Source organism: Panthera uncia, chromosome C2 (genome assembly GCF_023721935.1).
Source record: "Panthera uncia isolate 11264 chromosome C2, Puncia_PCG_1.0, whole genome shotgun sequence".
Taxonomy (NCBI): domain Eukaryota; kingdom Metazoa; phylum Chordata; class Mammalia; order Carnivora; family Felidae; genus Panthera; species Panthera uncia.
The window spans coordinates 118,542,501-118,568,891 of record NC_064810.1 but is presented as its reverse complement, the minus strand read 5'-3'; the positions used below and the strand labels follow the sequence as shown (position 1 = coordinate 118,568,891).

General features: G+C 35.7%; 1 protein-coding gene across 7 annotated transcripts in view; it reads right to left on the bottom strand.

Moving 5' to 3' along the window:
- Window positions 1-26,391, bottom strand: part of XRN1 (5'-3' exoribonuclease 1) — a 121,033-nt gene that overhangs the window by 88,262 nt on the left and 6,380 nt on the right. For 4 of the 7 annotated variants that reach the window (XM_049628718.1, XM_049628720.1, XM_049628719.1 and 1 more), the window contains exons 2-13: window positions 23,672-23,904; window positions 18,565-18,662; window positions 17,274-17,383; window positions 17,074-17,184; window positions 15,292-15,374; window positions 12,536-12,623; window positions 12,283-12,451; window positions 11,172-11,239; window positions 10,722-10,859; window positions 6,356-6,425; window positions 6,041-6,146; window positions 2,973-3,062 (exon numbers count right to left, since the gene is read on the bottom strand). In XM_049628718.1, coding sequence (XP_049484675.1) covers window positions 2,973-3,062; window positions 6,041-6,146; window positions 6,356-6,425; window positions 10,722-10,859; window positions 11,172-11,239; window positions 12,283-12,451; window positions 12,536-12,623; window positions 15,292-15,374; window positions 17,074-17,184; window positions 17,274-17,383; window positions 18,565-18,662; window positions 23,672-23,904 — 1,364 coding nt within the window. Of the gene's footprint in view, window positions 1-2,972; window positions 3,063-6,040; window positions 6,147-6,355; window positions 6,426-10,721; window positions 10,860-11,171; window positions 11,240-12,282; window positions 12,452-12,535; window positions 12,624-15,291; window positions 15,375-17,073; window positions 17,185-17,273; window positions 17,384-17,818; window positions 17,963-18,564; window positions 18,663-23,671; window positions 23,905-26,391 lie in introns of those variants that run through there. The other 3 variants (XM_049628722.1, XM_049628723.1, XM_049628724.1) reach the window with 3 other exon arrangements.

Here is a 26,391-nt window from a genome sequence, read left to right as displayed (position 1 = left end):
ATAATTTGGCTATTGTTGAAAGTGCTGCTATAAACATTGGGGTACAAGTGCCCCTATGCATCAGCACTCCTGTATCCCTTGGGTAAATTCCTAGCAGTGCTGTTGCTGGGTCATAGGGCAGATCTATTTTTAATTTTTTGAGGAACCTCCACACTGTTTTCCAGAGTGGCTGCACCAGTTTGCATTCCCACCAACAGTGCAAGAGGGTTCCCGTTTCTCCACATCCTCTCCAGCATCTGTAGTCTCCTGACTTGTTCATTTTAGCCACTCTGACTGGCGTGAGGTGGTGTCTGAGTGTGGTTTTGATTTGTATTTCCCTGATGAGGAGTGATGTTGAGCATCTTTTCATGTGCCTGTTGGCCATCCGAATGTCTTCTTTAGAGAAGTGTCTATTCATGTTTTCTGCCCATTTCTTCACTGGATTATTTGTTTTTCGGTGTGGAATTTGGTGAGTTCTTTATAGATTTTGGATACTAGCCCTTTGTCCGACATGTCATTTGCAAATATCTTTTCCCATTCCGTTGGTTGCCTTTTAGTTATGTTGATTGTTTCTTTTGCAGTGCACAAGCTTTTTATCTTCATGAGCTCGCAATAGTTCATTTTTGCTTTTAATTCCCTTGCCTTCGAAGATGTGTCAAGTAAGAAATTGCTGCGGCTGAGGTCAGAGAGGTCTTTTCCTGCTTTCTCCTCTAGGGTTTTGATGGTTTCCTGTCTCACATTCAGGTCCTTTATCCATTTTGAGTTTATTTTTGTGAATGGTGTGAGAAAGTGGTCTAGTTTCAACCTTCTGCATGTTGCTGTCCAGTTCTCCCAGCACCATTTGTTAAAGAGACTGTCTTTTTTCCATTGGATATTCTTTCCTGCTTTGTCAAAGATGAGTTGGCCATACGTTTGTGGGTCTAGTTCTGGGGTTTCTATTCTATTCCATTGGTCTATGTGTCTGTTTTTGTGCCAATACCATGCTGTCTTGATGATGACAGCTTTGTAGTAGAGGCTACAGTCTGGGATTGTGATGCCTCCCGCTTTGGTGGTCTTCTTCAGTATTACTTTGGCTGTTCGGGGTCTTTTGTGGTTCCATACAAATTTTAGGATTGCTTGTTCTAGCTTTAAGAAGAATGCTGGTGCAATTTTGATTGGGATTGCATTCAGTGTGTAGATTGCTTTGGGTGGTATTGATATTTTAACAATATTTATTCTTCCAATCCATGAGCATGGAATGTTTTTCCATTTCTTTATATCTTCTTCAATTTCCTTCATAAGCTTTCTATAGTTTTCAGCATACAGATCTTTTACATCTTTGGTCAGGTTTATTCCTAGGTATTTTATGCTTCTTGGTGCAATTGTGAATGGGATCAGTTTCTTTATTTTTCTTTCTGTTGCTTCATTGTTAGTGTATAAGAATGCAACTGATTTCTGTACATTCATTTTGTATCCTGCGACTATGCTGAATTCATGTATCAGTTCTAGCAGAATTTTGGTGGAGTCTATCGGGTTTTCCATGTATAATATCATGTCATCTGCAAAAAGTGAAAACTTGATTTCATCTTTGTCAATTTTGATGCCTTTGATTTCCTTTTGTTGTCTGATTGCTGATGCTAGTACTTCCAACACTATGTTAAACACAAGCGGTGAGAGTGGACATCCCTGTCTTGTTCCTGATCTCAGGGGGAAAGCTCTCAGTTTTTCCCCATTGAGGATGATATTAGCTGTGGGCTTTTCATAAATGGCTTTGATGATGTGTAAGTATGTTCCTTCTATCCTGGCTTTCTCGAGGGTCTTTATGAAGAAAGGATGCTGAATTTTGTCAAATACTTTTTCTGCATCAAATGACAGAATCATACGGTTCTTATCTTTTCTTTTATTAATGTGATGTATCATGCTGATTGATTTGTGAATGTTGAACCAGCCCTGCAGCCCAGGAATGAATCCCACTTGATCATGGTGAAGAATTTTTTTTATATGCTGTTGAATTCGATTTGCTAGTATCTTGTTGAGAATTTTTGCATCCATATTCATCAGGGATATTGGCCTATAGTTCTCTTTTTTTAATGGGTCTCTGTCTGGTTTAGGAATCAAAGTTATACTGGCTTCATAGAATGAATCTGGAAGTTTTCCTTCCCTTTCTATTTTTTGCAACAGCTTGAGAAGGATAGGTATTATCTCTGCTTTAAATGTCTGGTAGAATTCCCCAGGGAAGCCATCTGGTCCTGGACTCTTATTTGTTGGGAGATTTTTGATAACTGATTCAATTTCTTTGCTGGTTATGGGTCTGTTGAAGTTTTCTATTTCTTCCTGTTTGAGTTTTGGAAGTGCTGCTGTGTGGTGCTTTAAAACAAAGCCTAGCAAAGGTGCTATCAAAACAACATAAACTATCTCATCTCCTAAAAGTCTCTACTTTTCCCTGGGTTTGTTATTTTTCTATTTTGGTGGATGGTTTGGAAATGTAGATGGAACTTGCTGGAAGAGGAAGCATGATTATTATTACTATTTCCAGGAAAAGCAAATAATTCCTTTCTCATTTCTTTTTTACCCTTCCCAGTCTAACATTGAAATAACCCATTCTTTAATAATTACTCACTAGAACAATTTTTTCAAGTATACAATAACGTAGCAAAGAATATAATGAACAACCCTATATAACCATCACTCAGACCCAATAATTATCAAGACTTTGTCACAGCTAATTTCTCATGATAGAAAATTTTAAATCCTTAGATTTAAAGAGCTTTCATTATTGGCCATTTGCTAGGGCTGGAAGCATCTTTGTTACACAAAAGTCTTTAAAAACTATTTTCATATAAGAAAAGATTACTGGTATTTCATTTAAACTTGGCCATATGTGCCTTTTTAAAAATGCACCATAAATAGGAATAAAGAGAAAAGAGAATCCCAAATGAGATTATAGTAATGAATCATTATTTAAAAAAAAAAAAAAAAAAAATCAAAACTTTATTTTTCTTTTATTCCCTCACCAGCTCCAGGACTGAACTCCATGATAGTAATAGTGCAAAATCCACTGTATTGCCTGAACATAACATGCAGCTTGATCAGCCAGGAAGTCACTAAAAACAGAAAAGCATATTTTAATTATAACATTAATTTTTGAAGACAGGTCATTTATCTTTAGAGCACAATATCTGCTGATACACCCTGCCTCACATATGTTTTATATAATCACTGAATAAGTTAAAAACTGCAATCAGAAAAATTCCAAAATATTATTTAAAACAAATTCCATTCTGTCAGATTAAAGTTTTGCCATATAGTTTTCCTAAAGCGATTATTAGAAGACTTAAACCTACTGTGCATATTTATTCAGTGTACTATACCTGTGATTTAAAGTTTGAGGATATGGCCAAGGAAGTTTTCTAAGAAGTGTCACTACCACTCCTAAATAGTCAGGGTGCAATGGGATACAGGGATGGGAAACTATCAGCGAGGATGCCTGAGAAAATCACAGGAGGAAATCAGGAAGACTGTAGAATCTGGTTACAGCAACTAGAAGATACATTGAAAAGTGCTATCCCCACTGAACAAAATTCCCTCTAATCATTTCTTTCTCAACCATAATTTAAGGGAAAATATTTCTACACACAGACACAGACAGACACACACACCTTGGGCTAAAACCAAAAAATAGCCATAAACCTTATTAGTGTCTGTTATCAAAATTTAGGTACAGACGCAATTAGAAATTCCAGATATCAATATTTCTGGAAAGCACACTTTTGAAAATGAAAATTTTCTCATTATTAATGAAGAAAAGCATTTTTATCACCTAACAGCAATTACTATTACATTTTGGTATATTTCTTTTCAGTCTTTTTTCCGTGCCCAGGTTTTTTTTTTTTTTTTTATTGTAATGAGAGTATACTGTGTATATGATTTTGTGTCCTGCTTTTGAAATTTGTATTTAATAATATACTATAAGTATCTTTTTAAATTATTATGAACTTGGGGCGCCTGGGTGGCACAGTCGGTTAAGCGTCTGACTTCAGCCAGGTCACGATCTCGCGGTCCGTGAGTTCGAGCCCCGCATCAGGCTCTGGGCTGATGGCTCGGAGCCTGGAGCCTGTTTCCAATTCTGTGTCTCCCTCTCTCTCTGCCCCTCCCCCGTTCATGCTCTGTCTCTCTCTGTCCCAAAAATAAATAAAAAACGTTGAAAAAAAATTTTTTTAAATTATTATGAACTTTTTATAAGTACCAGTTTAGCAGTTCTACAGATTCTGGAGACAGTGTTATGGCAAGATGGTGACTGTCACAAAGAGGAGATGGACATGATTATGATGACATGTAGATCATTTCTAATTCTGTACTATTATAAAAAACTGTGTAATAAACATCCTTGTGTATATAAGGATCTTCTGTGTTTAAGTTTATATTTTTAAACAGATTAATAATTAGAATTATTGAGTCAAAGGGATAAATAATTTAACTTTTTGGACATGTACTTTCCAAATAATTTTACCAGTTTATAGCCCCATCAGTAATTAAGGAAGAACACTACCATCACTCCTGATGTTCTATACATCAAATATAACAATTTTAAAAGATTTGCTTATTTGCTAGGCAAATAAACGGTATCACATTTTTAATAAGTCTATAGTTTAATATATAAAAGAAAAGGAAAATAAAACAGATTCATTAGCTATCAAATTAAGCATTTAATGCCAACAGCAGGTATTATAGCACTATATAACTATAATCAAGGAAAGATAAGGACTAAATAAAGGGTTAGAAGCATAACTATTTTTAATATTTTATTTCTCAAGTCTCAAAAGTCTTACATGATAATAGTAGTTGACAAAGCTTCAAATGATCCGGTGACTTGTACTAGAATTCCTATACCTCTAGTTACTGGAGGTCAGTATGAATATAGATGAGAAAGACTATGTCTAGCCTAGAAGACAGTCTGAGAGTACATAAAGCAACATCTGAAGGCCTGGGTCTATCTCTGGGCAGACTCAGGAAAAAATCTAATAGTACTTTATTATATTAAAAAAATAATAGTATAGAAAATATCTAAGTATAACATGTAAGTATGAAAAAAGGTACATGGCATTTCATGAAGCTCTTATTTCACTTATAAAGAAGCAGCCTCATCTAGTGGTTAAGAATATAAACTCTGGGGGTGCCTGGCTACTCAGTCGGAAGAACATGTGACTCTTGATCTCAGGGTTATGAGTGTGAGCTTCATGCTGGGTATAGAGATTACTAAAAAATAAACAAACAAAAAAAAAACAAAAAAAAAAAGGGAGAGAGAGTATTAAATCTGGAGCCAGACAGCCTGTGTTCAAATCCTGGCTCTGCCACTCACTGACTGTCACCTTGGACAAGTCATTTTAAGCCTCTCGATTCCTTAGGGTGTCTGGCTAGCTCAGTCAATAGAGCATGCGACTGTTAATCTTGGGGTTGTAAGTTCAAGCCCCATATTGGATGCAGAGATTACTTAAAAATGAACTCTCTAAAAAACAAATGAATCCACTTTAAAACAAAAAAAAGCCTCTCAATTCCTTAATTTCTGTTGTAAAATAGTAATATTTTACTTACCTTACAGAATTGTTAAAATTAAATAAGTCCATATTTTAAAATGCTTAGAATAGCTCCTGGCACTTGGTAAGCACTTTATAAAATTTTGTTAAATAAAATACAAACGTGTAGTTCATACTGTGAGCTACAGTTTAAAAGTGTGAAAGCCACCATTATAGAGGTCAAGTTCTTAAGGAACTTTTGGACTAGGTAATTAACCTGGGGCCAAGCCAGATAGCCTTTGAAGTAAGTGTGATGTGCAAATGGAATATGGAAAGCAAAAACAAAACTAACCACTTTCTACTTGACAATTTTTATCACAGGAATATAACACATCAGTTAATATCACCTCCAAAACCATAGTAGTTGAAAGATTGACACTACAATAATTTACATAGCCAAAGAATTCTCCTTTCCCACTACCTTAACTATTAAAATTATGCTGTTTTCTGAAGAAATGCAAAATATGATTTTTTTCTATTTTAAAGTAAAAACATTGGCAAAAACGTACTCAGATACTACATCAACTCCCATCTTCGTCATGTAATATGTTCTTTTATATTGTCTAAACTCAGTTTCAAATAGGTCATCATCTTCAGTCTCATCTTCTAAATTATCTGGAAAAAAGGAAAGAGAGTGGCTGACAATTATGAATATTCTGTTTTTCCATCTAATGCTTTGATAAATACATATCAAAGCAGATGCTTATATGCTATCACAGAAATCTGTTTTATCCAATATTATTGAATTAGTACTAGCTAAGGAAAGATACAGTAACTATTCTGTCAAAAAAATAACATATACTGAATACAGAGTTTGTGCTCACCTTTAGAAGTTACCACTTCTTCTCCATTTTTGTCTAAAGCAGCCCAACATATGGAGGAGCCTTCCTGGCCCTACAAAAATTATAAATCAATATAGTAATTATTAATATAATTATAATTTATAAACATATATATAATAATTACATTCCATGCTCATGGATTGGAAGAATAAATATTGTTAAAATATCAATACCACCCAAAGCAATCTACACACTGAATGCAATCCCAATCAAAATTGCACCAGCATTCTTCTTAAAGCTAGAACAAGCAATCCTAAAATTTGTATGGAACCACAAAAGACCCCGAACAGCCAAAGTAATACTGAAGAAGACCACCAAAGCGGGAGGCATCACAATCCCAGACTGTAGCCTCTACTACAAAGCTGTCATCATCAAGACAGCATGGTATTGGCACAAAAACAGACACATAGACCAATGGAATAGAATAGAAACCCCAGAACTAGACCCACAAACGTATGGCCAACTCATCTTTGACAAAGCAGGAAAGAATATCCAATGGAAAAAAGACAGTCTCTTTAACAAATGGTGCTGGGAGAACTGGACAGCAACATGCAGAAGGTTGAAACTAGACCACTTTCTCACACCATTCACAAAAATAAACTCAAAATGGATAAAGGACCTGAATGTGAGACAGGAAACCATCAAAACCCTAGAGGAGAAAGCAGGAAAAGACCTCTCTGACCTCAGCCGCAGCAATTTCTTACTTGACACATCTTCGAAGGCAAGGGAATTAAAAGCAAAAATGAACTATTGCGAGCTCATGAAGATAAAAAGCTTGTGCACTGCAAAAGAAACAATCAACATAACTAAAAGGCAACCAACGGAATGGGAAAAGATATTTGCAAATGACATGTCGGACAAAGGGCTAGTATCCAAAATCTATAAAGAACTCACCAAATTCCACACCGAAAAACAAATAATCCAGTGAAGAAATGGGCAGAAAACATGAATAGACACTTCTCTAAAGAAGACATTCGGATGGCCAACAGGCACATGAAAAGATGCTCAACATCACTCCTCATCAGGGAAATACAAATCAAAACCACACTCAGACACCACCTCACGCCAGTCAGAGTGGCTAAAATGAACAAGTCAGGAGACTACAGATGCTGGAGAGGATGTGGAGAAACGGGAACCCTCTTGCACTGTTGGTGGGAATGCAAACTGGTGCAGCCACTCTGGAAAACAGTGTGGAGGTTCCTCAAAAAATTAAAAATAGATCTGCCCTATGACCCAGCAACAGCACTGCTAGGAATTTACCCAAGGGATACAGGAGTGCTGATGCATAGGGGCACTTGTACCCCAATGTTTATAGCAGCACTTTCAACAATAGCCAAATTATGGAAAGAGCCTAATGTCCATCAACTGATGAATGGATAAAGAAATTGTAGTTTATATACACAATGGAATATTACTTGGCAATGAGAAAGAATGAAATATGGCCTTTTGTAGCAACATGGATGGAAGTGGAGAGTGTTATGCTAAGTGAAGTAAGTCATACAGAGAAAGACAGATACCATATGTTTTCACTCTTACGCGGATCCTGAGAAATTTAACAGAAGACTATGGGGGAAGGGAAGGAAAAAAAAGAGAGGGAGGGAGCCAAACCATAAGAGACTGTTAAAAACTGACAATAAACTGAGGGTTGATAGGGGGTGGGAGGGAGGGGAGGGTGGGTGAGGGGTATTGAGGAGGGCACCTGTTGGGATGAGCACTGGGTGTTGTATGGAAACCAATTGACAATAAATTTCATATTAAAAAATAATTAAATAAAAATCTGTTAAGCGAAAAAAATAAAAAATAAATAAAGCAGCCCAACATATGGAGGAGCTTTCCTGGCCCTAAAAAAATTATAAATCAATATAATTATTATTAACATAATTATAATTATATAATTATAAACATATATAATAATTAATTATAATATCACACTTATAATTAATTATACCTATAAATCAATATATCAAGATATATTTCAAAGTAAGACATTTAACAGGAAGATTTAAAAAATATTTAAAAGAACTGAATGACCCTTTAGTGACACACTGTAAAAGTTCATTTAAAAAATAATCCTCAGGGTGCCTGGGTGGCTCAGTTGGCTAAGTATTCAACTTCAGATTTTGGCTCAAGTCATGATCTCACTATTTTGAGATCGAGCCCTGCTTTGGGCTCTCCGCTGGGTGTGAAGCCTGCTTAAGATTCTCTCTCTCCCTCTGCCCCTCCCCTGCCAGTGCATATCTGCATGTGATCTCTCTCAAAATAAAAAGTAAATAAATAAAAATAATCCTCAAATACTGTGTAAATGTTTTTGGTTTTGTATCACTTGTTCGCTAAGTCTTTATTATGTTGAATTTCTCAAAAATATGTAATGGGTAATTCTCATCTATTGTGTTAACATAATCTATTTATTTATAATTGATTCCTACAATTATAGATAGTACATATTTTCCATATCCCTGGATTCCGTCATTCTTCTTCTTTGTTTTAATTTTTTAATGTTTATTTATTTTTGACAGAGAGAGAGACAGAGCATGAGCAGGGGAGGGGCAGAGAGAGAGGGAGACACAGAATCGAAAGCAGGCTCCAGGCTCTGAGCTGCCAGCACAGAGCCCGATGCGGGGCTCGAACTCACAGACCGCGAGATCATGACCTGAGCCGAAGTCGGACGCTCAACCGACTGAGCCACCCAGGTGCCCCTTGTTTTAATTTTTTTAATGTTTATTATTTTTTTTTGAGAGACAGAACACAAGCGGGGTGGAGCAGAGAGGGAGACACAGAATCCAAAGCAGGCTCCAGGCTCCGAGCTGTCAGCCCAGAGCCTGATGTGGGGCTGGAACTCACAAACCGTGAGATCATGACCTGAGCCGAAGTCTGAGGCTTAACCAACTGAGCCATCCAGACGCCCCTGGATTCTGTCATTTTTATAACTTTGTTATATTCTCCACTTCCAAATTTTTCTCTCATGTGACTCATTTGCTTTTCTATAGTTCTCTCATCTCATCACATTCTTCACATCCTGCTCATCTGTTTTTCCTCCCAGTGATCTTAACTTTTCTTTTATTTTCTGATTGCCTATCTACTGCCAGTGACTCTCATTAGTTCTTCCTATTCCCTTATCTCCATTTCCTTTTGTTCATCCAAACTAGGGCCTCTGCTAGCGCTTGGGCTCTTCTTCTAGTTCTTCTCATTTTGCCAGTGTCTCTAACATTAACTATATATGCCTGAAGACTTGGGAAGCTTAAGGAAGGAGCTGAGATGGGTACAGCCAGGGATTACTGATGTATAATTTTTTGAGTACACGTTCCCAAGAAGTTGCTGAGCCTGTTTTCTTAAGAGAAATAACACAGTAGAATGCAAACTGACTGCTCCTAAGTTCCAATAAGGAAAGCTAACCAATTAGGACTACACTAGAGAAAATCAGGGTAACTGCTCTTCCTGGAGCAAGAGTTACTTGGCTTAAGCCTAAATAGAACCAGTATAGCAAGGAGAGTACAGCAAACTCCTCAGTTTTATCAGAACCCCAAAACTTCAGAAATACAGAAAACTTCAGAAGAAGTTTATTTTCCAAGCTAATACATATAAGACATTTTTTAGAGTTTATTATTAATGCTTTGTACGATATTAGCATATTGTGAATGATTCTATTATTCATTTACTGAGCACCTAACATTTATTAGATATTGTGCTATATTACTCTTACCAAGCCTATTGGTATATTTTATATATAAATTATTTCTATAGAAAAATCACTGATCTAGTTAACATATCAATATTAAATGTTATATAAATACCCACATTTTACAAAAGATAACTGATTTTCTGGGCACTTATATTTAGAAGTTTTGCTATACTTATTAGTAGAATGGATGAGCAAAGAAAAGAGAATATTCTTCAAGGGTTAAAAAGAAGTTGATTTTTAGGGGTACCTGAGTGGCTTTGTCGGTTAAAAGTCCAACTTTGGCTCTGGTCATGATCTCACAGCTTGTGAGTTTGAGCCCCACGTCGGGCTCTGTGCTGACAGCTCAGAGCCTGGAGCCTGCTTCAGATTCTGTGTCTCCCTCTCTCTCTGCCCTGCCCCTGCTCAGCTCTGTCTCTTTCTCTCTCTCTCTCAAAAATAAAATAAACATTTAAAAAAAAAAAAGAAGTTGATTTTTAAAGATCAGATTTAAATGATAGGATCTAATAGAGAAGAAACCAGTTTTTTTTTTAAATGTTCCATGGAAGAAAATAAAAAATGAAAATGAAATGAGGCAACTACAAAAATCATAAGAAGAAAAGTGAGAAGCATGGAATACCAGTTTTACCTTAACAGCTAAAAAAATGAAAGGACACCTAAAAAAACAGACACCTTTGATTTTTTCTTTTCCTTGTAGTTCTTGGCTTCTTCTGCTGCGACACCTGCTGCTTCATTGAGGTACTTGTTACCAACTTTGCTTTCAAACCACTTTAGGTCCACAAAAACTTCACTGAAGTGTTCCCGATCAAACTATACAAAAATATTTAAATTCATTTAAAAATAACTGAAGTATGTCTGAAAGAATACAAATGAAACTTTTAATAGTTGCTACTTATGGGGCATAGGATATCAAAGAATGTTACTTTTTTATGTACATGGGAACCTCATCTACTATTATGAAAGTTAAAATCAAAAAGCATTAAAAATAAAAATAATAGGTGAAATTATACAGAATGATCAATTGGAGTAGAAGTACCAAAACTTTTTCTTTAAGTATTATGTAATTGGTTTGTGACCATTTATAGCTACCCTGGGACAGGAAAATAATACCTAGTTACTTACATCTGATAGTTTCACAAGGTATTTCTCAAATCGAGGTAAGTTGAGATGGCCATTTTCATTAATATAACCTAAAAGGAACAAAAACTAAATTTGTACTAAAAGCTAACATTATTTTTTCAAAACAATTCCACAAAATTCTTTTTACAAAATGTTGAATGTTGACATTCTACTAATCAAGAAAAACACTCAAGTGTTGGGCAATATAACTGGTGCTAGTTTCTAAGACACTCATGTGACAGTAATATAAAATATGTAAGAACTGAAGCAAAATAAATTCCAGGTTCACATAATAATCCTCCTACATTTCCAACAAGTGTAGGAGGTGAAACGTGGTTTCTTCTGGTGAGCATACCCTGTAATTAATCAGATTATCAACGCAGAGTTAGTTATGTCTTTAAGGTTCAAGTTTAAAAATGCAGCGAGAATGGGGCGCCTGGGTGGCTCAGTTGGTTAGGTGTCAGACTTCAGCTCAGGGTCATGAACTTGTGGTTTTTGAGTTTAAGCCCTGTCGTCGGGATCTGTGCTGACAGTTCGGAGACTGAAGGCTGTTTCAGATTCTGTGTCTCCTTGTCTTTCTGTTCCTCCCCTACTTGTTCTCTCTCTCAAAAATAAATAAAGATTAAAAATAAAATTTTAAAAATGCAGCGAAGCTTAAAATAAAACTTATCATTAGAAGATAATTAATTCTTATAATCTAGGCATGTAATTTATATGAAAGCTTTAGGGTAGCTAAAGATAAAGATAAAAGAAAAGTATAAATTATAATAGATATTAAGTTCAACTCATGAAGTTGGACGCTTAACCGACTGAGCCACCCAGGCATCCCTCTTTCCCTCATTTTATATCTTGTACTGGCTTTCTTAAATAATCAAAGGCAGAGATTAGTTAGGTATCAGTAAATGAGGCTGCTTAACTCTTGTCATTTTCTTTGCTTGTGAACCACTGAACATTATAACCTCAGAGCTTAGTGTCTTAGACCAAAAGAAACCCCCAATTTTTTTCCTACTTTAGCTGTGCATGCAATAATCTAATAAATGAGTCACATTTTTACGGTTAGGTGAGTGAGTGCTAAATTAAAGTAGCCTCAAAAAAAATATTAAACTTTTCTTACCACCAAGTTCTGGCAGGATGGTAATATATGTTCCATAAAGAAGAGGCAGTGCATCATGATTAATATGTAAATGAGGTAGATGAGGGATAAAATCATTGCCAACAAGAAATCCCATCAAAATCCAATCATCTATTATCCTTTCAATATCATATTTAAATGTGATCTTGTCCTATAGCAAAATGGAGAAAAAGTCAACTTGTACGGAAATTCTACTTACACAGTTCCTTTGTACCACAGCTATATTAATACTTACTTTCAATACTGAAAACTCATAGTCAATATACTCTCTCATTAAAGATAAGTGTAGGAGGTGAAATGTGGTTTCTTCTGGTGCGCATACCCTGTAATTAATGAGATGATCAACACAGAGTTAGTTGTGTCTTTAAGGTTCAAGTTTAAAAATGCAGCGAGGATGGGGAGCCTGGGTGGCTCAGTTGGTTAGATGTCAGACTTCAGCTCAGATCATGAACTTGTGGTTTGTGAGTTTGAGCCCCATCGGGCTTTGTGCTGACAACTCGGAGCCTGGAGCCTGCTTGGGATTCTGTGTCTCCCTATCTCTCTGTTCCTCCCCCACTTGCTCTCTCTCTCTCTCTCTCTCTCTCTCTCTCAAAAATAAATAAAGATTAAAAATAAAATTTTAAAAATGCAGCGAAGCTTAAAATAAAACTTATCATTAGAAGATAATTAATTCTTATAATCCAGGCATGTAATTTATAGGAAAGCTGTAGGGTTGCTAAAGATAAAGATAAAAGATAAAAGTATAATTATAATAAAGTTCAAATAATTGGTCTGCCTTATGCTTTTTTTGGAAAGATTCTCAGAATTAAGAAAGCCTAAATAATAGATAACAGATTTAAGAAACCAGTGGTTTCTGGCCCATTTAAGGCTGGCCACGAGCAGAAAGCATACATATAATTGAGTATATACACTTTTCTGCCTACTGCAGTACAGACAAAAGCTTCAATGATGAGGCTCCATCATTTCTTTCTTCTTATCTTTCCCTGGCTTGGTATAGGGGCCTATATTCCTAGCTATTGGTCAATACTTCAAGCTTAACCAGAAGTAAGAATATAAACTGACAATAGCATTTAAAATTTTTTTTAATGTTTATTTATTTTTGAGAGAGAGAGAGGGAGAGAGACAGAGTATGAGCACGGGAGGGGCAGAGAGACAGGGAGACACAGAATCTGAAGCAGGCTCCAGGCTCTGAGCTGTCAGCACAGAGAATGATGTGGGGCTTGAACCCACAAACTGGGCGATCATGACCTAAGCTGAAGTGTGACGCTTAATTGACTGAGCCAGCCAGTTGTCCCTAAACTGACAACAGCATTTTAAAAGGATTATGTATCATGAGCAAGTGGATCTATCCCAGGAATGCAAGGATGGCTCAATGTAAAAAAATAAATCAATGTAATAAATTACATTAATAAACAAAGGAAAATCACCATACAATTAACTAGCAAAGAAAACATTTGTCAAATTCAATACCTTCCAAGATAAAAGTACTTAGCCAAGTAAGAATAGAAGGAAACTTCCTAAACATGAAAAAATGAATTTATGAAAAACAAACATCTAATATCATATTCCATGTTAGAAGACTGAAAGCTTTCCTCCTAAGATCAAGGATGCCCATTTTCACTATAGCTATTCAACATTATACTGGAAGTCCTAGCCAGGGCAATTAGGCAAGCAAAGAAATAAGAGGCATACAAACTGAAAAATAAGAAGCAAAACTATCTCTATTTACAGATGTCATGATTCCATATACAGAAAATCCCACAGAATCTCCCAAAATTGTAGGATACAAGATCAACACATAAAAATCAGCTGTCTACATACCAGCAACAAACAATCCAAAAAAGAAATTAAGAAACAATTCTATTTAGAATACCACCCAAAAGAGTAAAAAACTTAGGAACAAACTTGACCAAAGAGGCAAAAGAAAAAAATCAAAGGCAAAAAACTGAAATCATAGACACAGAGAATGACAGATGGTTCCCAGAGGTAGAGGAGTGAGGGCTGGGCAAAATGGGTGAAGGTGGCAAAAGGTGAAAACTTCCAGTTATACGATAAATATGTCCTGGAGATATAATGTACAGCATGGTGACTACATTAAAAAATTCTTTTTAAATAAAAGGGAAAACAAATAAGAAAAAAAAAAACAGTAAAAGACTTACACACCAAAACTACAAAACACTGTCAAAAGAAATTAAAGAAGACACAATGATTGTAAAACATTCTGTATTGATGAACTGGAAGACTTACTATGAAACTGTAAATAGTACCCAAATGGATGTACACATTCAATGCCATCCCAGTCAGGTTTTTCACACAAACAAAAAATCCCAATGACATTTTTTACACAAACAAAAAATCCATCCTAAAAATGATTAATCTCATGAGACTCCAAACAGCCAAAATAATCCTCACAAAGGGGAACAAAGTTGGAGGTCTCATCCTTTCTGATTTCAAAACTTACTACAAAGTTTCAGTAATCAAAATACTGTGGTAATGGCATAAAGAAAAACACAGAGATCAACTGAATAGAATACAGAGCCCAGGAAAAACCCCTGCATATATGGTCAAATGATTTTCAACCACGGTGCCAAGACCACGGAAGGGGAAAAAGACAGTCTTTTCAACAAATGATTTTGCGAAAACTGGATATCCACATGCAAAAGCATGAAGTCCACCCTTACCTCATACCAAATATGATAATTAACAACATGGATCAAAACCCTAAATGTAAGGGTTAAAACTGCAAAACTCTTAAAATGGGAAAACATTTTACTACATTAGATTTGGCAATTTCTTGGATATTACACTAAAAGTAACAAGCAACAAAAGAATGGACATCGTCACAATTAAAAATTTTGTGCATCAAATGACACTATCAGCAGAATAAAAACGAATGGGAGAAAATCTTTACAGATCATGTATCTGTTAAATGGTCACTATTCTTAATTTAATTGCTCTTCTTTCTTCTAACATATATGCAGTATGATTTACCTTTGTGTCTTTTTGCCACCAAACCGAACCTCTTCTCTTAAAAGAGAGAAATGTGCCTCATGACTTGTTAATCCAAGCATAATCTGTTGAAAAATGATTAAAAAATGTTTCTATTCTCTCATTTTTTATAGTATCAGGTTCATAAAAACAATTAAATTAAAAACATTTCTATGTAGAAAAAAAGAGGCTTATTTAATAAAAACATCACATTATATAAATATCAAAATCTGATCCACTCATAAGTTATGAATGGTGTAAAATGAATGCACTTTTCTAAGAAAAAATGTTTACCTTAGACTCACATCACCGTTGTAACTACCACCCTGCCCACCCTCCACAAAAATCCCCAAAACCTTCTCTAGGTTTTCACACCTTTCCATCCACCATGGGGGAAATGGGTAAAAAACTGGAGGTTGCAGCTTTTCTATGATAGAGGAATGTTAAGACTCTTCTGGAGGCCAGAATACCTCTACTATGTGAAAATTAAACAAACAAACAAAAAACTAGAAAAGGTCATCTTCATTTAATTTTCTCATATAGTATTCTTTCCTTTCCTTTTCTATTTTAGAGAAAGAGAGTGCGTGCACAAGCAAGGTAGGGACAGACAGGGAGAGAGAGAATCTTAAGACAGACTCTGTGCAAGCACTGAGCCCAATGCGGGCTCAATCTCACAACCCTGAGATCACAACTGGAGTTGAAATCAAGAATGGAACGCTGAATCAAATGAGTCACCCAGGAGCCCTTCTCACATAGTATTCTAATGTCCAAAGTAAGTCATTCAAATAGTCTAGTGAGACATATCAACCAACTGCAACATATATTGTTTATTTCGACCTAATTCATACAAAACAAGATGAAACATTTCTGAAGCAATCAGGAAAATGTGAATACTAAATGGTTATTTGTATATTAAACAGTGATTATTAATTTTTGTTTTATGTATGATAATGGCATTATGGTTATTTATTTCAAACAACCCTTCTTTAGAGAAAGATTAAATGATATAATGTCTGGGATACACTTCAAGAGTCAAGGGAAGTAGGAGAAAGGAGATAGATGGTTAGGGATAAGAAAAGGAAAGTAATTTAATATTTAGAGTATTTATTTTAGGTTGAAAATTATTTAAGGTGGATAAAGCCTATAGGAAGTTTCATTATTTTATAACTTCTCTACTTTATGTTTGAAAATTTCTGTAATAAAAAGTTTAAATGAAAAAAGTATAGTAAAGTTATTTAGGTCATGGAGTTATCAGATCAGGTATTATTAAAAGTTATGTATCAAGCATGAGATTAAAAAGCCCCCTCTACCCTGACCACGGCAGAGTATTCATAGCACAAGGATCAGTCAAGTGTGAACACTAACTACAGAGACCTGCTAATCATAAATTATGGCAAGAGTTTTCTTTTTTTAAAAAATTTTATTTATGTATTTTGAGAGAGACCGTGTGCATGAGCTGGGGGGAGACAGAAAGAGGGGGAGAGAGAGAGAGAATCCTAAGCAGGTCTGCACTGTCAGCACAGGGCCTGATGCGGACTCGAACTCTTGAACTGTGGGATCATGACTAAGCCAAAACCAAGAGTTGGACGCTTAACTGACTGAGCCACCCAGATGCCCCAAAAGAGTTCATTTTCTAATTGTTTTGAACTGTGCTAATGGCAGAAGTAGCAACCATTATTATGTTTCCAATATTTGTTTCTACAGCCAGAAAGCTTCTTATGAAAGTCTCTTAGATATTTAACTAAAATGGCATAAGGTTGTAATAAAAATAAATGTTATACCTACCAAGTCAGCATCTAAACCATAAAGACAATGTCTGGTGTTTGGATCATGATCTGGCTTTGCTTTCTCAGATCTGATAAATTCCATGATTTTATGTTCTCCTTCTCCGGGAGTCTAAATACATGTTAAAAAAAAATGTGGTAATATGCTGTGCGTTAGAATATTAAATTTAAAAATATCTTTAAATAAAAAAAGATAATAACCTCATGGCCTGAGAAGTAGATGGTAACTCCTTGCCACGATTTATCTGTAGAAATTTTCATATTTACAAAATACTTCAGATGTTCATGTAACCTGGCCATGAATTCAGTCCCTATAAATAAAAAGTTTTAACAAGTTTAATCTGAAAAAAATAAAAATAAAAAATTTAATCTGAGAGAGACATAAAAAAGAATGAGTTCCCAGAAACAACATGAAATTGGATCTGAGTATCCAGCTGGGTAGGAATAGCTAGGTATTCCTCCAGAGGAAAAGCCCTCATGCCTTTCCCTAGCAAATATTACAATGTTTCTCATTTCACTGCTCACCCTAAAATGAAGTTAATTTCATGTAGCTAAATCAAGAAATATTACTACTGCCTGAGAACTATGCTTCAGTATCTTCACACAAGGGCAGAGTTTCAACTCTAATGAATCTCAATCTTCTATTTCCTCTGCTGGCTTCTGAATGTTTTTTAAGGCCTGTAGCTATAATCAGATTACTAACAACAACAACAACAACAACAACTATTATTATTATTACTGTTTACCTGGAAAATTATTATTCTGGAAACTGAATTTACAGTGATTATGTTTCAGGAAAAGTCCAGAGGGTCAATAGTCAAAGGCAACACGGTCTTAAACCACATCAGGATAAAACTGGTCATTAAATCAACCAATGTATGATAAGAACACTTAAGTGAAAGACAAAATTACCATAGTTAGTAAAGAAGTCATGAAAAAAAGTAAGATTTTAAGTTTTTTTCAAAGTAGAAGATTATAATGATGTTAGACAAAGCTCTAGTAAGTACAGAGTATGTTGTTGCATATAAAACTAATTTAAAGTTATAATACTAATAAATTAATTTACTCTTAAAGTCACAGAATTTTAACTGCCTTTAAGAAATGTGATAGTAAGTGCTCCGGACTAGGAGAATGGGTTTCTTATCCTACGTAACAGGCTAGTTCCATGGATGTGACTCAACCTCACTGAGTCAGTTTTCATACAAACAAATGGTGGGAGTAGGACGGATCTTGTAAGATCCTTCTAGGTTTAGAAGTCTGGATCTGGGAGAGTCCTATCCACAGCTGCTCTTATCAACATCTGTAAATCCGTATAGTGGGTCTTCATAGGAGCACTTATAATCAAGGTGATCAAGATATCTCATGAGAAGACACAACTGGGAAAACCGCAAATGGAATCTTAAGGACAAAATAGAGACCAGAAAAAAAACATCTGAAAAAATATTTACATTTACATTTAAATCTCTCAAAATTTTTCTTTCAGTGAATTTACCTGGTGTAATACAGTTGGAATCAAATCTGGCCTCTGTAGGAAGAGTTTCTCCTTTTTCTAATGCCTTCTTTATTTTGTCTTCTGCCTCCTTTGCTGACCTTAAATGTTAAGGGAAAAAATATTTTAAGGTTTTTGGGGAAAAGTACAGATCTTTACATAAAGTAAACTGTTATTTAGATGCTTTTGTAACTAAAATATTAATTAACCAATTTGAGGTTCAAAACATAACACAAGTTTTGAAATGATTATAATTGATAAAGATGAGCCTCAGAATTGTTTGTTTTTATTTATTTAAAGAATTGAGTTTTTCAGATAACTATAGAAGGAGAACATTACAACAGTATAAAATTGATACAGAAAATTACAAATACTTATAAAGTAATTCTTTAAAAAAAATTTTTTTTAATGTTTATTTATTCTTGAGAGAGAGCGAGTGCGTGAGCATGAGTGGGGGAGGGGCAGAATGAGAGAGGTACATAGAATCTGAAGCAGGCATCAGGCTCTGAGCTGAATAGCACAGAGCCCTATTCGGGGCTGAAACCCCTGAGCCGTGAGATCATGAGTTGAAGCTGGACACTTAACCGACTGAGCCACCCTCGTGCCCCAAAGTAATCTTTTAAAACTGACCCAGAACAATATAAATACTTATAATTCTCTTAACTATATAGCAAATCGATTCTACAAATAAGTTCAAAAGTAGAGCATTAAGCATTCATTATATATACATTCTACACTGACTAATAATATCAAACAGGAAGCACATTATTAAAATGATCTCTAAGAATATTACATAAAAATAATTGTAAAATTGTAATTGCAATTGAGCACAATTTGCGTTTCCTCATAAAAAACATTCATGAGACTGAAGCGCTGCCTGCTGCACTAAGAAGGTACATAAAAAACATTTAAAATCAAAGCCTAGTAACATTAATGCCATCATGATTTGCCAAAATTGTGTCACTATTGAAGCAACAGGATTTACTAGAAAGAAACGTGAGTTTTAGAGTCAGATGGACCTAGGTTTGAAAATAGGCATCCCAATTCCCAATGTTCTGCTTCTCCTGTAACCCGTCTGTGGCACACTGTATACCATGTGGCATTTACATTAGGAAGCTCTGCTTTATGTACTTGATACTAGCTCTATCTACTGTGCCTGCCGAACTGCATTTCTATGATAAATAACTCTTCTTCATATGTAACTTCTCTCTCTTACCAACCCCCTCAAGATAGCAAAAACTCTGAAGATATCAACTTATTTGTAATTTCTCCAATAGAAGCCATTCTTTGCTCTCTTCTCTCCTTCCTTCCTTTGACTGGACAAACAATTACTCAATGTTACTATGTGACAAGTTTTGGAGATATAACAGAAAGGATTCCTATTTTCACAGAGCTTACACTCTAGTGGGGAGACAGAAAAGTTAACAGCCCTAATGTTTAATGTGGCTGCAATATACAGAATGTGTGGGACAGGGACAAGGAAAGACTATTGAAGCAATCCAGGTGGAAGATTACGGTAGCCTAGGCTGAGACAGTAGCAGTAAAGATGAAAAGAAGGAAATATATATGACAAATTTAAGAGAATGGATAAACAGGAGGTAGGTATAGAGGATGAGGAAGAAGTCGTCCAAACTGCTCTTGAGACTTTCTGGCTGAGCAGCTATTTGCATGGTGTTATTATTCACTGCAATAGAAAACAGAAGGAAGGCAGTTTTGAAATGCGAGTTCAGTTCTGAACATGTTAAGCCTGAAATGTATCTATGGTATCTAAAAGGAGATATTTAGGAGACATTTGGATATACAGGAGTTGTAGAGAGAGATATCCACCAAGAAGATAAATCTGGGAGTCATCAGTATAGACACGGTAATTAAAACCACTGGATAGGATCTCTCAGGACCAAGGACAGGACGTTAAGAAAAATCAGTATTTAAGAAAAAGGCAGAGGAAGAGAAGATAACAGGGAGATCAAGAAGGTGCAGTCAGAGAGAGTGTGGTTACATAAAGGTCAAGGAAAGGAAGTTCAAGAAAGAAAGAATGGTCAACATTGTTAAAAACTATAAATAAATGAAGTAATATACAGAGAGAATTCTAGCCATACAAAGTCTATTTGTAATCTTGTAAGGGAGTTTTAGTGGTAGGGATGAAAGCCAGACAGCAGCAGATTTTAAAATGAGTAAGAGACGCAGAAAGATTATAAGTAATTAAAAGATTATGAATGGATAATATAGTCTCTGTGGAAAATGAGAAAAAGCTGACTGGAGGATTCAATGTCACTCAATATTGTGTCAGCACAATATTTAGTAAATGCTTTCGATGGCTATGGTGGATTGGCCCTCAACATCCATTTCATTCTCCTAGTTTGTCTTCTGATAGGGGAGAGGTTAGAAAGCTAAAAAATTAAATTCTGAGGCTTCCTTGCAGCTAGGTGAAAGGATATAACTTAGATTCCGTCAGTCAGATACCTCCATAAAAGATTTGGAAGGTGGAAGTGTTGTGTGCTGAAGTGTATATGATTGTTGAGGCACTGGGTTTATAGGATTTGTGTATTTTATCAATAATAGAAGAGTTCCCAATATTCAGTAGTTTCATAGGTGCTGAGAAGCAAGGGGCAGGGCAGATCTACCAGATACACTGGGGCTCTGGAGCTAACAGATACAGTGGTGGCTTCCTGATCGCTGAATTACAACTAAAGTGATTTATTTTTGGAGCCAATAGTTCAGGTAGTACCTTCTTAATCCCTGGATCACAGATAAAGGAATACATTCCTGGAACCACCTCTTCTGGTGGGGGCCTGTGAACTCCTCACCTTCCTGAATGCTGTAGTAATAGTGCCACTGTGGGTTCACTTCTATAGTGCTGTTCTGAAGTCACTCTTGAAGGCTCACCTAAATTCCCATCCTTTTGGCTCTTAAAATGATTTTTATAAGCACCTAATTCTTTGCATTATATCCCCTTCTGCTTAAAATAGCCAGGTTTCTATTTCTGCAACTGAACACAGTGGGCTTATATAATCCTTTCTCAATACTAGATTTTCTAGTCCAATAGCTCCCCCAAATTAGTTTAACAAATACCAGGGGAATCTGGTAAAAATGGTTTCCAGGGCCCAATTTTTAGAGATTCAAATTAAGTAAGTCTAGGTTGGTACCTGAGACTCTAAATTTACCAAGAGATGGTACTTGTCTTTAAAGATCTCACAGATGGGGTGCCTGGGTGGCTCAGTTGGTTGAGTGTCTGACTCTTGGTTTCGGCTTGGGTCATGATCTCATGGTTCAAGGGTTCGAGCCCTGTGTCAGGCTCTGCACTGACAGCAGAGCCTGCTTGGGATTCTCTGCCTCTCTCTCTCTCTCTCTCTCTGTCTCTCTCTGAAAATAAGTAAATAAACTTAAAAAAAAAAAAAAAAGATTTCACAGTGGGTGCCTGGGTGGCTCATTCAGTTAAGCGTCTAAACTTTTGATTTTGGCTTGGGTCAGGATCTCACGGTTTGTGCTGTCGGCACTGAGCTTGCTCAGGATTCTCTTTCCTTCTCTCTGCCCCTCCCCATCCCACATGCACCATGCTGTCTCTCTCTCTCTCTCTCTCTCTCTCAAAATAAATAAGTAAACATTAAAAAAAAAATTTTCACAGGTGTTCCAGTATCTTCAAGATCTTTCCTCTTTTGATATTTAAATCAGTATTTTTTTCCATCCTTTTCCCATTCTCACTGCTAGCCTTCTCCAAGGTGCACTCCTACCTTCCTTGATCATTTCCATATTTTATTCACAGGTGTCCTTTCCACTCCATTACCTGCTGTTGTAATGAAAGGATTCATTATGCTAACAACCCATCAAACACACAGAACTCAGGGTTTCTTTCCATCAATTCTAACATCCTTCTTAACTTTACTTATCCTACTCGTAAATAAGGACACAACATGATCTCATTGTTTTTAAAAACTATTTCACATGTCCAGGATTTTGACTTTAAAACTCTATGTACCTCTTCTCATTTTTACTTTTCCTACTGTTCACCTCACACACTGGGGTGGATAATACCTCAAATGTCCTAACTCAGCTCTCTTCTCATACTCCACCAATCATTTTCTAGTCTCACTTGCCTTTCTAACCAATTTGGACCAATGCTCAATCAGAGTCAGCATCTAGCCCACAGTCTAGGCATTTAACAAATGTTTGTTGAATTAAATTGTCAACGATGTTTCCATTAGAACAATCTCTCATTTCACTTTGTAGTTCTCTGGTTCAGGGCAGACTACTAGTGGAGTTTTCTCTACTACAATTGACCCTTGAACAACACAGGTTTGAACGCTGTGGGTCCACTTGTATACAGATTTTTTTTTTAATGTCTATTTTTGAGAGAGAGAGAGAGAGAGAGAGAGAGAGGGAGAAAGTGCACATGAGTGAGGTAGAGAGGGGAAGAAAGAGGGAGACAGAGGATCTGAGGCAGGCTCCATGCTGACAGCAGAGAGCCCAATGTAGGGCTTGAATTCATGAACGGTTATATCATGCCCTGAGCCGAAATCAGATGCTTAACCAACTGAGCCATCCAGGCGCCCCCGCTGATTTTTTTTCAGTAAATATGGTTTAGTACTATAAATCTATTTTCTCTTCCTTATGATTTTTCTAATAACATTTTCTTTTCTCTAAGCTTACTTTATTGTAAGAATACAGTATATAATACACATAACATACCAAATATGTGTTTATTGCTTATGTTATTGCTAAGGATTCCAGTTAATAGCAGACTATTAGTAGTTAAGTTCTGGGGGAATCAAGTTATATGCACATTTTATATGCGCGGGGATTGGTGCCCCTGACCACTGCATTCAAGGGTCAATTGTACCACTATTATCAAGGAGAAGTTTAAAAATTTACGAATGAAAACAATAGTAACTTTACACAGCCCAACACAGCTTTGAGAATGACACTTCACTTCAGTTACTAATTTGTTTACTTGACTGATATAATGTGACATAATCAGTTATTTCCATTTCTGGGGGAATTTAGGCAGAAAAGAAACATGAAAAGAAGATGCATTGCATTAAGCCAATTATCTTTAAAATAATACATTTTATTAATCTAAAGAGTATTCTCAAATAAACCACAAATGCTTTACCTAAAACGCCTCCCACGCTGTTGGTTCATCTTTGCTCGAGGAGCCACACCATCAACAGCCATAAAGAACACTTTCCTAGGTTTAATGATGCGAAACAACACTTCCAAGTAGTGAAAAATATCAGTAAAGATTTTATCGTCTGAAATTCTGAAGTGAACATCATCATCATTAGGATGGGAACATTGATGTATGATTCCATTCATGTCCAGGTACAAGTTGTCAAATTCAGGAATCTAAAAAACAGAAAAATGATAGAAATCATTACTATAACCAACTATGGATATCTAAGTATATATATATATATATACACATACATACAATGGAGTATTACTCGGCAATTAAAAAGAATGAAATCTTGTCATTTGCAACTACGTGGATGGAACTAGAGGGTATTATGCTAAGCGAAATTTCTCAGTCAGAGAAAGACAAAAATCATATGACTTCACTCATATGAGGACTTTACGAGACAAAACAGATGAACAAGGGAAGGGAAGCAAAAAATATAAAAACAGGGAGGGGGATAAAACATAAGAGGCTCTTAAATATGGAGAACAAATAGAGGGTTGCTGGAGGGGTTGTGGGGGGGGGGATGGGCTAAATGGGCAAGGAGCTTAAGGAATCTACTCCTCAAATCGTTGCTGCTCCATGTGCTAACTTAGATGTAAACTATAAAAATAAATAAATTATAGAAAGAAATAAAATAAAATAAAGTAAAATAAAATAAAATAAAAGTACATTCAAGATTTACTGTTTGCTTCAAGAAATCTGAAAACCTGGATCAAAATCTCAAGATGATTTTTTTGAGAGGGTGGGGGTACTTTACAAAGTGATTCCACTTTCCTTAGGAGAATAAACAAGCAAGGAAGAATATTAAAAAGTAATGAAGGAGGGGTGCCTGGGTGGCTCAGTCAGTTAAGTGTCTGACTTTGGCTCAGGTCATGATCTCATGGTTCGAGGGTTTGAGCCCCACATCGGACTCTATGCTGACAGCTCAGGGCCTGGAGCCTGCTTCAGATTCTGTGTCTCCCTCTCTCTGCCCCTCCCCTGCTTGTACTCTGTCTCTCTCTCTCAAAAATAAACATTAAAAAGTAATGAAGGAAATCTGCTTTATATATTAAGAATTATGAAGGTTTGATTGAACCAAATAGTTTAGAAGCAGTCCAAGTGTATACAGAAATGTAGTATATAAGAAGCATCTTAAACCAGCGAAAGAAAGGGATGGGGTACCTAACTAACAATTTGGAAATAAAACAGTTGGAAATATAAGATGTATTTCATCTTATAACAGAATAAATTACAGAAGGATTAAAAATTTTAATGTGAGAAATATAAGTAAAAAAACTATATACAAAAATTTTGGTAATTTTAGGGTGGAGAAAGCCAGATATCATAAACCAAATGGTGAAGTTGGCAATCTAAAAATGTATTTTTACCTCTATAAGGTTAAAAAAAAAAAAAGTGCCATAAACAAGATCAACTGAAAATGACAGAATGCAGGGAAATGCTTATCAATCAGGATAAGGTCCACATTCCCAATATACAAAAATTTCTCAAATGTAAATAAGAAAAAGAGCAAATTTTAAAAGCATGGAAAATGCACAGCAATTCAAAAAAGAAGAGACACTAAAGTGTGATAAACACATGAAAAATTGTTTAACATCCCAAAATTTCAAATTAAAATAATGTATCATTTTTCCGGGGTGCCTGGGTTAGTTGAGTGTCGGACTTCAGCTCAGGTCATGAACTCATAGTCTGTGGGTTTGAGTCCCGTGTCGGGCTCTATGCTGACAACCTAGAGACTGGCGCCTGCTTCAGATTCTGTGTCTCTGTCTCTCTCTGCCCCTCCCCTGCTCATGCTCTTTTTGTCTCTCAAAAATAAACATTAAAAAAACATATGTCATTTTTCCGATCATGTTAGCAAAGATTAGAAAGAATGACGTTACCCAGTTATTGGCAGGTTGTGGGGAAATGGATATTTCATGTTATTAAAAGTAATACCTGGCATTTATTAAGCACTTATTATTAGGTGCCAAAAGTTGGGCCAAATATTTACATTCACTATCTCACTAAATTATGATATAATAAAAGAGAAATATTTAAATTCCCCATTTTACAGAAGAAGAAAATCAAAGGGCTAGAAAAGAGAGAGAGAAATGGCATTTACATCCAGTAGTCTAGATGGGAATATAAATTAGTGTAACTAATACAAAAGTATATATCAAAATTTGAAGCATATACATCTTTGACCCAGGATTTCTACTACTGGAAATTTATTCTGAGAAATAATAAAAAATATGCACAAAAATGTAAGCATAAGAATATTAATGATAGTACTGTTTGGAAAAGATAAAAAAAGAAATTAAAACACCTAATAACAGGAAACTGATGATGGTACATCCATCCACACAATGGAATATGACACAGCAATTATAAATTATGATACAGATTCATATTTGACATTAGTATGTATAATACAGATGGTCAAATGATAAAAGTAGGCTATAAAACAGCAGGTACATTATCCTATTTATAGAAAATATTTATCTACATGTGTATCTGCATATAAAGGTTAGGAGTATATAGAAACAAGATGTTACTGATAGTTAACCTTAGATGATGGGATTTCAGGGTTTTTAAAATTTTTAATTTGAGAGAGAGAGAGAATGCACGAGTGGGGGAGAGGGGGAGAGGGGGAGAGGGGGAGAGGGAGAGAGGGAGGG